Consider the following 13,562-nt stretch of genomic DNA (forward strand, 5'->3'; position numbering starts at 1 on the left):
TAAATGGACCCTGTGGTGGATTAATAGCCTGTCCAGAATGTGTGTGTGCCAGGCACCCAATACCACTGGGGTGGGCTGCCAGTGTCTGTGTGGATGTGTCAGTGGGCTTAATGGGCATCACTAAATTGGCACAGAGTGTGTAAATGGACCCTGTGGTGGATTAATAGCCTGTCCAGAATGTGTGTGTGCCAGGCACCCAATACCACTGGGGTGGGCTGCCAGTGTCTGATGTAGATGTGTCAGTGGGCTTAATGGGCATCACTAAATTGGCACAGAGTGTGTAAATGGACCCTGTGGTGGATTAATAGCCTGTCCAGAATGTGTGTGTGCCAGGCACCCAATACCACTGGGGTGGGCTGCCAGTGTCTGTGTGGAGATGTCAGTGGGCTTAATGGGCATCCATGACCTAACCTGCATGTCTTTGGACTGTGGGAGGAAACCCACGCAGACACGGGGAGAACATGCAAACTCCACGCAGGGAGTGAACCCGGGTCTCCTAACTGCGAGGCAGCAGCACTACCACTGCGCCACCGTGCCGCCCGCACCCAATTTAGGTCTTCAAAATTCTCATAGACGCTGATCAAGTTAAATTTAGCAGAATTATTTCAACTAAACAGCAAATCGTGTACTTGAGGTCGCCACTGGGACTTGAGGGGAGGCGTATTTAAGGCTGAAACAAGGCGGCTTTTCTTCATTCAGTGAGTTCTGGGAATTGAAAACAAAAACTGCCAAGTCCTGTACAGCAGTGGACGCAGAGACCCTGACAGCTTTCCAAAAAGGCATCTGGGCAACTGAGCCATTAGCTGAACAAACGAGCGATGCATGGACTGAATGGACTCCTTTTGCTTGTCAGATTTTGTAGGATCTTATAGCGCCTTTGAAGGGGAAGACATTCATCAGCGATTTAACAGGCTAAGCGTTCAAACTACCGATGGCACTTGCAGAATTTTTCAGTTTTGTTAGTCAGCTTCAAAGAGGAGTCATTGGTTCAGAGGTGTAGAAAGTTAGCCCAAGACATGGTGGGCCTGGACTGAGGGAGAGTCACAGAATCGACATTCCTGTTGTTGGCTTTTGGAAACAATAAATGCTCACTTAAATAAAATTACAGCAGACATCATGGAGGACTGGGCAACACATTTTATTGAACACGTTTCTTGCTTCCATCGCTACACATTAAAGCATCCCAAACTCTCTTTGCTGAAGACTACTTCTAACGCATCACACCTTCATCGTGCCAACTAGGAATTGAAGATGTGCTGCTCACTTGATCACAGATAAATCCGTATGGATCTCCCTGCCAAGGTGGCAAAATGCAGAAAAAAAAAAAAACCCCAAGCTCGGTACTTCTCCGCTCCTGCTCTGCTAACTACAGTGCGATATGATGGGCTGTCACGTAGCATGAAGCGCTCTTCTACAGCATGTGATTAATATACAACAGGTCGTTAAACTTTGTGAAACATGTGACCAAAGAAACCAAAGTGAGTGTAGGCAGGTGAAGACACAAAGAAGGGGCGCAGTCAACCGTCTAAACAGAGCAGGGGTCCACAAGGTGCCAGCACCCAAGGGAACACAACAGATACCACTTAGCAGGAGCACCCACAGGACAAACCTGTCTACCGGTCTCTCATTCTAGGATGAGGAGGCAAAAGGGTTTTTACTAAGTCTGGGACAACATCTGCTACACTTTAATAATGCAAAGAGCAAGGAGATGACTCAAGTGCATGATGGGTATGACATGGCTGAAACAGCTACGCGACTTGCCTGCAGTGCTGGCCCAGCGACTACTGCACTTCCTGATCCTAGAGGTGTGCGGTGCGTGTTTAGCACTGAATACACAATCGTACATCAGTAAGAGCCCAGACGGCAGCACACATGACAAGACACTGGCACTTTACATGTCCTTCGTGGGCCACCGTACTTTTATTTCGGGGATGGCACTCTAATACTATGAACGACAGCAGAATAACGAGAAGGTGATTCCACTCTATTGCCGCTCCATTAAGATTTTGAAATGAATATATATTTTTTTTTTAAAATACATACAACAGGTGAAAACCAGCAAATGTGCAAAAGACTCAATGATAAGATCCTTTTGGTGAGGAAAATGGCGAACATTCAACAGGAAGGAAGACCTCTGCAGTGCTCAAAGACTGGGGTTTGCCATTTCCAACAAACTTCCTAAAATAATAAGAATAGTAATAAAAATACACACATCCCATGTAGCGCAGAGCAGCTAACCGCAAGACTAAAATAACGCGCGTCTACAAGCTTAGATGGGTGTCACAAAACTGTCAGTGTCACATTAGAGTCACAATTTCAGGAAGCACTACGGCATCCTGCAGTACAGCACAAGGCCTCAACGGCTCGTGCATCTTCAGCGAGTTCAACGTTTAAAGACCAGGAGAACCACATCGGGTTAGCAGTGCCGTGATAAAGCGTTAAGGCTAAGACCCCCTAAACCAGCTATAACACAGCCAACTAGCTCGCCTTAGCGACTTTCGGCACGGCCACACAGGATGCACTCGGTAGCCATTGCAAACAACGGTCCCCACCGGTGGTCACCTTAAACCAAGTCATCCTGATCCACCCAAAACCAGTAGGGTATACCTTTCTGTCAGACACTGGAGTTTTTAACTGCCAGTTGAGTTAATACAAATCACAACAGTTATTGGAAGAGAGAAAAACAAAAAACAAAAAAAGAGTGCGTCACTTCAGAATGAGAATATCAGAGAGTGCCCATCAGTTGCTGACGAGTCCCTTTTGTCACAGCTCACGAAGGAAACACAAAGTCAATGTGAGGTGTGGTGGTGTTCGCTCCACAATCGATATACTGGTACGTTTCGAGTGGCAGTTCTTCTGTGCGGGTCACGTAGTTGGCAGTCATTGAGCCCCTGTGCAAAACACAATTAGGAATGTTTGACAAAAATGGGCAGAGTAGGACAAAGTAACAGGCTTTAAAATAATCAAACAAGGCAATGCGGCCAAAGCAGGCTATCTAACCCTCTAAGGCAGGGGGTCCTCAGTCACAGTCCTGGAGGGCCGCAGTGGCTGCAGGTTTTTGTTCTAACCGGTTGCTTAATTAGAAAGCAATTCTTGCCAATAATTTAATTTCATGGCTTGTTAGTTGTTTAACTCTGCCATGTCAGGTCATTCTCATATCCTAGATTTTCAATTTCGTTGTTCCTTTGTAAAAGTGACAACGACAATAAAGATCTATCTATTTTTTATTCCTAAGGATATCATCCAAATGATTTGAAGTCTAAAATGGATGAATACTTCTCAGTCCTTCACTTTTTTCTCTTCACTTTCCTGCCAAGTATTTAATTAAACCCAATAGTGCGTGATAAATACACACAGGAGTAAATGGAGAGCTAAATGGAGAAATGCTGGTCTCTTTTGTCATTTGCATGCTATTGCTAATTAGGAGCCATTAAAAACAAGAATACGGCTGTTTAAGACTAAAATAAGCAATAAGGGTTCAAAATCTTAATGAGCGAGACAACTAAAGTGAAGCTGAAATGTTACTTGAGCAATAAGGGCTTCTTATTAAGTAATAAGTGCCTTGAGCATGGGAAAGGTGCTATATAAATAAAATGTATTATTATTATTATTTATTTATTGGGTTGGAGCAAAAACCTGCAGCCACTGCGGCCCTCCAGGACTGTGATTGAGGACCCCTGCTCTAAGATGAATCAGAATCAGAACACTTTATTAATCCCGAAGGAAATTACTTATGTTACAACTTAACAACAGACAAGGGACATGTTACGCTAAGAGCAAGTATAAAGTAATCATGTAAATATCATGTAAATATAAATAAAGTATAATAAATTAAGTATCAAGCTAGAGTGCATAGTGTTGCACCTTAAGTTAATATTGCACATTCTGAGAACAAATAAGGTTATTCTCATGTGAAGAGAAGACAATTTATTGCACAAGAACAGATAATACTTAATAATAATAATACTTTGCATTTATATAGCGCTTTTCTCACTACTCAAAGCGCTTAGCAATTGCAGGTTAAGGGCCCAACAGATCAGAGTCTCTATTGGCATTTACAGGATTCGAACCGACAACCTTCCTTCCGATTGCCAGTGCAGATCCCTAACCTCAGAGCCACCAGATAGTACAGTGCATCCAGAAAGTATTCCCAGCGCTTCATCACTTGTTCCACATTTTGTTATGTGACAGCCTTATTCCAAAATGGATTAAATTCATTTTTTCCTCAGAATTCTACACACAACACCCCATAATGACAACGTGAAAAAAGTTTACTTGAGATTTTTGCAAATTTATTAAAAATAAAAAAATTGAGAAATCCCATGTATATAAGTATTCACAGCCTTTGCCATGAAGCTCCAAATTGAGCTCAGGTGCCTCCTGTTTCCCCTGATCATCCTTGAGATGTTTCTGCAGCTTCATTGGAGTCCACCTGTGGTAAATTCAGTTGACTGGACCTGATTTGGAAAGGCACACACCTGTCTATAGAAGGTCCCACAGTTGACAGTTCATGTCAGAGCACAAACCAAGCATGAAGTCAAAGGAATTGTCTGTAGACCTCCGAGACAGGATTGTCTCGAGGCACAAATCTGGGGAAGGTTACAGAAAAATTTCTGCTGCTTTGAAGGTCCCAATGAGCACAGTGGCCTCCATCATCCGTAAGTAGAAGTTCGAAACCACCAGGACTCTTCTTAGAGCTGGCCGGCCATCTAAACTGAGCGATCGGGGGAGAAGGGCCTTAGTCAGGGAGGTGACCAAGAACCTGATGGTCACTCTGTCAGACCTCCAGAGGTCCTCTGTGGAGAGAGGAGAACCTTCCAGAAAGACAACCATCTCTGCAGTAATCCACCAATCAGGCCTGTATGGTAGAGTGGCCAGACGGAAGCCACTCCTTAGTAAAAGGCACATGGCAGCCCACCTGGAGTTTGCCAAAAGGCACCTGAAGGACTCTCAGACCATGAGATTGAAAATTCTCTGGTCTGATGAGACAAAGATTGAACTCTTTGGTGTGAATGCCAGGCGTCACGTTTGGAGGAAACCAGGCACCGCTCATCACCAGGCCAATACCATCCCTACAGTGAAGCATGGTGGTGGCAGCATCATGCTGTGGGGAACTGGGAGACTAGTCAAGATAAAGGGAAAGATGACTGCAGCAATGTACAGAGACATCCTGGATGAAAACCTGCTCCAGAGTGCTCTTGACATCAGACTGGGGCGACGGTTCATCTTTCAGCAGGACAACGACCCTAAGCACACAGCCAAGATATCAAAGGAGTGGCTTCAGGACAACTCTGTGAATGTCCTTGAGTGGCCCAGTCAGAGCCCAGACTTGAATCTGATTGAACATCTCTGGAGAGATCTTAAAATGGCTGTGCACCGACACTTCCCATCCAACCTGATGGAGCTTGAGAGGTGCTGCAAAGAGGAACGGGCGAAACTGGCCAAGGATAGGTGTGCCAAGCTTGTGGCATCATATTCAACAAGACTTGAGGTTGGAATTGCTGCCAAAGGGGCATCGACAAAGTATTGAGCAAAGGCTGTGAATACTTATGTACATGGGATTTCTCAGTTTTCTTATTTTTAATAAATTTGTAAAAACCTCAAGTAAATTTTTTTACATTGTCATTATGGGGTGTTGTGTGTAGAATTCTGAGGAAAAAAATGAATTGAATCCATTTTGGAATAAGGCTGTGACATAACAAAATGTGGAGAAAGTGATGAAGCGCTGGGAATACTGTCAGGATGCACTGTATTTTGCACATTTTAAGTACTTGAACAAATGTACCTGGATATCCAATAAAGAAAAAAGGGTAATAGCTTAAAGTGTGGGTGAGTGACCGGAAAAGGAGTTCTAGGGTCTGATGGCTGTGGGGAGTAAGGATTTCCTGTGCCATTCAGTGGAGCACTTGCTGCCAGCCAGTCTACTGCTGAAGATGCTCCTCTGTCCAACCACAACAATATGAAGTTTCTAATTAGCGTTTCCAATATGGACCAAAGTCTGGACAACATTCTCTGATCTGCCACAGTTGCCAAGCTGTCCAGTTTCTCTCCTACCACAGAGTCAGCCTTCTGAATTAGTTTCTTTAGTCTCCTGATGTCTGCCACTTTCATGTTGCTCCCCCAGCAATCCACAGCCAAGAAAAAGGCACCGGCAACCACACTGTCATAGAACATCCACAACATAGTGCTGCTGACAATAAAAGATCTGAGCTTGCATAGGAAATACAGCCTACTGTGACCCTTCTTGCATATGGCCAGCGAGTTCCTGGACTTATTGCTCATATGCACCCCCTAGATACTTGTACTAAGCAGTATGTTGAAATGATTACAGTAAACTCCCACGGCCCCATTCTTATCAACTTGCCTTTTCAGTTACGCAAAACAAAAAAAGTCCGATCTCTGAGGGGAGAAGCAGAAATAATGAAATCTGCTAGCACTGCCATTTCACTGACCAGGCCGTGAAGTCTGCAGGCGGTACACAAAGTGGGGTCGTTATCTGTTATGTCAAGGGTCTTGTGATGACACTCATTTTGAAAGGGGTGTTTAAGTGATTAGCGTCTTTGCCAGGGTCACAGTGGGCAAGTCTATCCCAGGATCACTAAAGCTCCCAGTTCTCCTTCACCCTGCCAAAGACTCTGCATGAAGAAGTGATTGTCTGCATCACACTGTAGTATCTTAAGATCCCTTAAACACTTCTCTAACTGAAGGTACCACATTGTTTAAAGACTGATACAAGGTCGGGATTATACTGGAACACTCTTCTCTACAAAGGGCTCTCGTTACTTACTGCAGTAGCCCACTATTTAAATGACCCTGATGAATACAATGATTAACAAACAAAAGGGTCAAAGGTCTCCAACTTGCAGCACTGTGTACACATCAGCTAATCCCCAACGCCATTGACGCTGTTGTGTAACATCAACTGTGAAACAGCACGTCTGCCCTCCAGGATTAACTTCAGGCTTAAAAAGGAGGCTTAACAGCCCAGGCCTGAAGTCAAGGTAAACACTGACTGGCCAGAGTGTGGGCACAAGGTGGCAAATGACATGTCACTTAGAACTAATCTTTAGCTGGCCAGCTGTTTACTTCATCCTGCTGCCTCAAAGTGCTTGATTAGACATTTTCTTCACGTTTTCCTCTTTGGAAAGCTGCTGAACGACTGTTTTCATTACATTCAATTAAAGGAATTCATACAAATTTTCCATCACTTTTTGAAGCGTCCCATTCCACAGCACTGCTCCCTTCTTGTGTGATAGTGACTACCCTGGCGCATGCTGCATGAGGAGTGCCGATTGTTGGCATTGCAGCATAGCATGATGGTTACCAGCTACCCACATTCATGTGTGCCCTGGCTGAGCAAAGTTTAAACTGGCAGATCAACATTTCAAATCTTGCTCTCATCTAAATTCCAGTCAAGACTGCACATAACGCATATGCCCAACAGTACAGTGGGACCCGTGTGTGTGTGGAACACAGTGCTGTGAAAAAGTATTTGCCCCTACCTGATTTCCTGTTATAATTTTTTGACACGTCATTTTTTAAGTTCAGTGTTCATGACTTTACAATCACAATGACACTTTGGGGGCTTTTCACTCAGAGGAGCAAAACAGACACCACTACTAACCAAAAAAAAAGAGCAGACATGCTCAACTCTCATTTAACAGCAAGAGTTTTCAGGAGAAAGGCTTATGGATAGATGAGACCAAGTTGAACCATTTAGGACATAAAGCAAACAAACCATTTGACAGTAGCAATACAATACTAATAGTCAAATATGGCGATGGTAAGTGTCATGGTGTGGAGACGCCTCACTGCCTCAGGACCTGGAAGATGGATGGAACCAGGAATTCTGGCATCCGAATATGCATGAGGAGAATGTCTGGTCATCTATCTGCACATGAGCTGAAGCTTTAGCAGAGTTGGTTTATGAAGCAACACAGCGACCCTAAACACAAAATAATTTATACAAAAAAAGACAAAAAGGCAAAACATTAAAAATGAAACCCAATACAAATGTTATGGCAGGGCCTGAAACAAGCTGCTCGTACAGTTGTGCTTGCAAGTTTGTGAACCCTTTAGAATTTTCTATATTTCTGCATAAATATGACCTAAAACATCATCAGATTTTCACTCAAGTCCTAAAAGTAGATAAAGAGAAACCAGTTAAACAGATGAGACAAAAATATTAAACTTGGTCATTTATTTATTAAAGTAATGCTTGAATATTCCATATTTGTGAGTGGTCAAAGTATGTGAGCCTTTGCTTTCAGTATCTGGTGTGACCCCCTAAACGTTTCCGGTAACTGTTGATCAGTCCTGCACACCGGCTTGGAGGATTTGAGCCCATTCCTCCGTCCAGAACAGCTTCAACTCTGGGATGTTGGTGGGTTTCCTCACATTAGCTGCTCACTTCAGGTCTTTCCTCAACATTTCCATTGGATTAAGGTCAGGACTTTGACTTGGCCATTCCAAAACATTAACTTTATTCTTCTTTAACCATTCTTTGGTAGAACGACTTGTGTGCTTAGGGTCGTTGTCTTGCTGCATGACCCACCTTCTCTTGAGATTCAGTTCATGGACAGATGTCCTGAATTCTCTGATATAATTCAGAATTCATTGTTCTATCAATGAAGGCAAGCTGTCCTGGCCCAGATGCAGCAAAACAGGCCCAAACCATGATACTACCACCACGTTTCACAGCTGGGATGATAAGGTTCTTATGCTGGAATGCAGTGTTTTCCTTTCTCCAAACATAACGCTTTTCATTTAAACCAAAAAGTTCTATTTTGGTCTCCTCCACCCACAAAACATTCTTCTGATAGCCTTCTGGTTTGTCCACGTGATCTTTAGCAAACTGCAGATGAGCAGCAATGTTTTTTTTTTTTGACAGCAGTGGCTTTCTCCTTGCAACCCTGCCATGCACACCATTGTTGTTGAGCGTTCACCTGATGGTGGACTCATGAACATGAACATTAGCCAATGTGAGAGAGGCCTTCAGTTGCTTAGAAGTCACCCTGGGGTCCTTTGTGACCTCGCCGACTATTACACGCCTTGCTCTTGGAGTGATCTTTGTTGGTCGACCACTCCTGGCGAGGGTAACGATGCTCTTGAATTTCCTCCATTTGTACACAATCTGTCTGACTGTGGATTGGTGGAGTCCAAACTCTTTAGAGATGGTTTTGTAACCTTTTCCAGCCTGATGAGCATCAACAACTCTTTTTGTGAGGTCCTCAGAAATCTCCTTTGTTCGTGCCATGATACATTTCCACAGACACGTGTTGTGAAGAGCAGACTTTGATAGATCCTGTTCTTTAAATAACACGGGGTGCCCACTCACACCTGATTGTCATCCCATTGATTGAAAACACCGGACTCGAATTTCACCTTCAAACTAACTGCTAGTCCTAGAGCTTCACATACTTTTGCCACTCACAAATATGGAATATTCAATCATTTTCCTTAATAAATAAATGACCAAGTATGATATCTTTGTCTCATTTGTTTAACTGGTTTATCTTTATCTACTTTCAGGACTTGAGTGAAAATCTGATGATGTTTCAGGTCATATTTATGCAGAAATATAGAAAATTCTAAAGGGTTCACAAACTTTCAAGCACAACTGTACTTGAAAATCTACCAGTGTTTCATAGTTAAAGCAGTTCTACAAGGAAGACAGGGGGCCTGAGTCGCCTCGAGAGCTTGCATATTGTAATCTTTTTTAGTTAGCCAATAAAGGGGGTCATTTTGCTTGACTTCTCAATACAAGGAAGAGGAGGCAAAGTGAAAGACTGTATTTGAATTATAGGAAGTCATTCAGTCATTGCAGCTAAAGATGGCATAACCAGTTATAAAGTGTAGAGCAGGCTTACCTTATTCAAGCCAAACGGATGTTGGATAACCGATCATTCAATAAATGATGTGAGTGAAATAATAAGGCGTTACTCTGGTAAGCCGTTAGCTCAGGTCCCTTTTAATCTAATATTTGATTTTGGGTGATGACCTAAAAAAGCCAAGTGCCAAAAATTTGTAATAATTAAGAACATGAAGAATGGGCAAACAGTTTTTCGTGGCACTGTGTATAACAATTCCACGGAGAGACACATTTAAACCTCAAGGACATGACTTTCAGCTCTGTGCCTCCTGACACCTGATGGTAAACAAGAGATTTTAACCTTTAGATTGAAACAGTAAGTCTACAGGGCAGATCACTTCAGAAGATCAACATTTTACCAAAAAACAGCAGTTACACTCCAGAATGCATTTGGTTTAAATGCTGACAAAAAGAAGTGTTACTTACTGGATATGAAAAACCACCATGTGAATTTTAATAGCCTGCATGGTGCAGAAGTGGCTAGAAATGAAGGGAAAAAAGAAAGCAAAATTAATAAAATGCAAAACATTAAAAACAGAGACACTGAAAAAAGATGTTCACTGCGGTGAAGATGAAGGGTATTGAGACCAAAATGAGAGCTGAAGATGGCATGAATGGAAGTAACACATGATATCCGAGCCCTCTTTTCTATCATAAGAATGGTCCAGGAGCACAAGTTGCGGAGTGACACCTGGGTAAGCCCATCCAATGGCCGCTTATCTAAGCTCTTGTAAGATGACCTCGTAGGTCAGCCTGCTAATTGACGACCCTCAGCTTTGAGATTGGTTACCTCTGAAGCACAAGTTTAAAAATCATTTTAATTCAGTCAGTCTGATATTCAGATACCCGCTTAATCCTGATCGGGGTTGGGGTCTGCAAGGCAGGGAGCAGCTCCGGAAAGGACATGTTTAGTATCTTATAGTAATGGGGACTTTGATAAACGAAATATTAACTGGAAAAATTCTAAAAATAGTAGAATTTAATAACTATTGGCCAGTAAGCTCAACATGCAATACAGGTAAATTGATGGAAGAAATTCTTAAGGAAAAATCAAGCATGAGGAGAATTAGTGAATAGCCTTTGAATAACTTGCTGCAATTCTATGAGACGAAACAAAAAGGATACGATTAAAAAGATAGGTATGACTATTCCTGATCAAGTGCCACATGAGAGGCTTGACCTCTCGCCACATTCATTGCTTAATACACAGTTATTTGTGTCCCATTACTACATACTTCAGCATACTGTGAAAATGTAAAACAATGTCCGACTGTGGTACTTACAACATTCCTGGGTCATTTATAACGATGTCCACTTTGTAATCAAGCTGTCAAAACACAGAGAAAGGTAACTTAGCAAAGAGAGCACAATAACGTAACAACTGAACTATCAGTAAGACTCCAAGGATGAAGTAAAATTATTTTGCTACACAGGCCATACATGACGTAATTAGTAATTTACACCTCAAGTAAAAAAAAAAACAATCTCATGTCACTGTTACAAGCAAAAGATGCTGACAATTATTCAAACTTTGGTTTACTTACACAGCTGTTATCTTGGACTACAGTCATTTGTTTGACTACAGATTTTTTCTGTACATATTTGCTCTGCAAGTCTTGGCATATTTGTATTGATAATAAAACTGAAACTTAGAAATGCAAATGATGTGGTAGGAGTTGTACAACAATATTGATATTTAATGAGCTAAAAGGAAGACCAACAGTTAACAATGAAGAAATGTAAGTAAAACACCAAGGTGTGTGTGTGTTTGTCTGTGAAGGAGTCCAACAGTTACTGCGGAGGTTTGATTCTTTTATTAATTTTGTTTTTATTTTGTTTCTGGAGGTTTCTTGTTGCATGATTAACTGACGATCCAGACTGTATTTTCCTTATTCCAGTATGAATGCAGGTAATTCTTCACTTGAATGACACCAAACACACACAGCACAACCTATTAATACACTCCATATGCAAGTTAAGCCTTATTTCCATTCTTTTCTGCATGTGGCTCATCGCTGTTGTGACCGTATTATAGACCAACATACAATGGGTTGAAAAGTATTCAACCCCCTAGACAAAGTTTAAATTTCCTGTAATATTTTTCTTTGAAAATGCAGGTTTAGTTTCATACTGTTAGATATAAATGAGGGCCTGTTAGACAATAAACTTTCACAAAAAAATCCTGAAAAATCAAATTATGCTGCAACGATAAAGAACAAATCAGTGAACTGTGCTGTTGAATAAGTATTCAAGCCCTAATAGCTTGGAGACTATATGATTGTTATCAATGCAGTAAGGGTAATGAAAACAGGCGTAAACAATCAAGCAGTTAATCCTCTAGCTTGTTGACTGGTCTATATGTGATTATTTAGGCCGGTTCTTAGGAACATACAACTGAGAAATCAGTACAAGTGGCTTATTTGTGGAAACCTCAAAAATGAAGACAAGGGCACTTTGTAATAACTGGAGAACCACTGTGCTTAAGAAGTTTAAAGATGGCAATGGTGCCAAGAAGATTGCCAAGCTCCTTAGCCTCAGTGAATCCACTGTGAAGGCCATCATAGGGAAGTGGGAGACAACTGGAAGCGTAGTGAACCAGCCAAGGTCAGGCCGCCCTGTTAAAATAACAAAGAAAATGTCAAGAAAACTAGTCAAGAGAAGTCAGAGCAAATCCTAAGGTGACTCTCAGTGACCTGCAGCTGGAGTGGATGTGCACAAGACTACAAAATCGAAGGTTCTGCACAGAGAGGGGCTGTACGGCAGAGTTGCCAGAAAAAAAGCCACTACTAAAAAAAATGTCCTCTGAAAGCTCGATTAGGATTGGCTAACGGACATCTTGACAAGAGTCCTGCGTTCTGGAGTCACGCACTTTGGTCTGATGAAACCAAAATTGAACTTTCTGGCCTCAACACAAAGTTGTTTGTCTGGTGGATGGAAGAGACTACCAATGATCCAGCAAACACCATACCTACCATCAAACACAGTGGGGGTAGCATCATGCTTTGGGGCTGCTTCTCTAGGGCTGGCACTAGTTCCCTTGTCCGTATTGAAGGAAGAGTGGATAGTAAGAAGTATATCCAGATTTTGAAAGAAAACCTCCAAACGTCAGCCATGAAATTGGGACTCAGACGACACTACCACTTTCAGCAGGTCAATGACCTGAAACACTGTGCAAAAGTAACCAAAGCATGGTTTGACAAAAAGAAGATCCAGGTTTTGCAGTGGCCTAGCCAGAGTCCAGATCTGAATCCGATTGAAAATTTGTGGCGTGATCTCAAAATTGCAGTTCACAAATGAAAGCCTTCAAACTTTGCCCAGTTGGAGCAGTTCTGCAAGGAAGAATGGGAAAAATGGCCTCCATCCAGATGTGCTAAGCTTGTAGATGGCTATCCAAAGTGATTGCAAGCAGTTATTGGTGCTACTACCAAGTATTGACTGTGTGTCATGTGAAGGGGTCAATTACTTTTTCAACAGCATTTTTCACAACATGACTGCCAATTTGCATTTGTTTAGTTCACCAAGCTCTAAATGTTTCAAAATATGTACACAGAGAAATATGCGATACTCTGCATTTGTGATTGTTATAGGTTGTAATGATGTAAGATGGAAATACGGTGGCTTTCCAGAGAGGGACGAAAACGTTTTCAACCCACTGTATCAGTGCAGTGGCAGCAGTGTTGTGGGTGTTGTG

General features: G+C 42.2%; 1 protein-coding gene across 1 annotated transcript in view; it reads right to left on the bottom strand.

The window, feature by feature from the left end:
* Nucleotides 1-1,122: 1,122 nt before the first annotated feature.
* The window catches only part of tmem106a (transmembrane protein 106A), a 43,745-nt gene continuing 31,305 nt past the window's right edge, over nucleotides 1,123-13,562 (bottom strand). Inside the window, exons 7-9 of the mRNA XM_028818547.2 lie at nucleotides 11,155-11,198; nucleotides 10,298-10,351; nucleotides 1,123-2,891 (exon numbers count right to left, since the gene is read on the bottom strand). Coding sequence (XP_028674380.1) covers nucleotides 2,771-2,891; nucleotides 10,298-10,351; nucleotides 11,155-11,198 — 219 coding nt within the window. The 3' untranslated portion in view covers nucleotides 1,123-2,770. The remainder of the gene's footprint in view (nucleotides 2,892-10,297; nucleotides 10,352-11,154; nucleotides 11,199-13,562) is intronic.

The sequence above is a fragment of the Erpetoichthys calabaricus genome, chromosome 14 (assembly GCF_900747795.2).
Source record: "Erpetoichthys calabaricus chromosome 14, fErpCal1.3, whole genome shotgun sequence".
Taxonomy (NCBI): domain Eukaryota; kingdom Metazoa; phylum Chordata; class Cladistia; order Polypteriformes; family Polypteridae; genus Erpetoichthys; species Erpetoichthys calabaricus.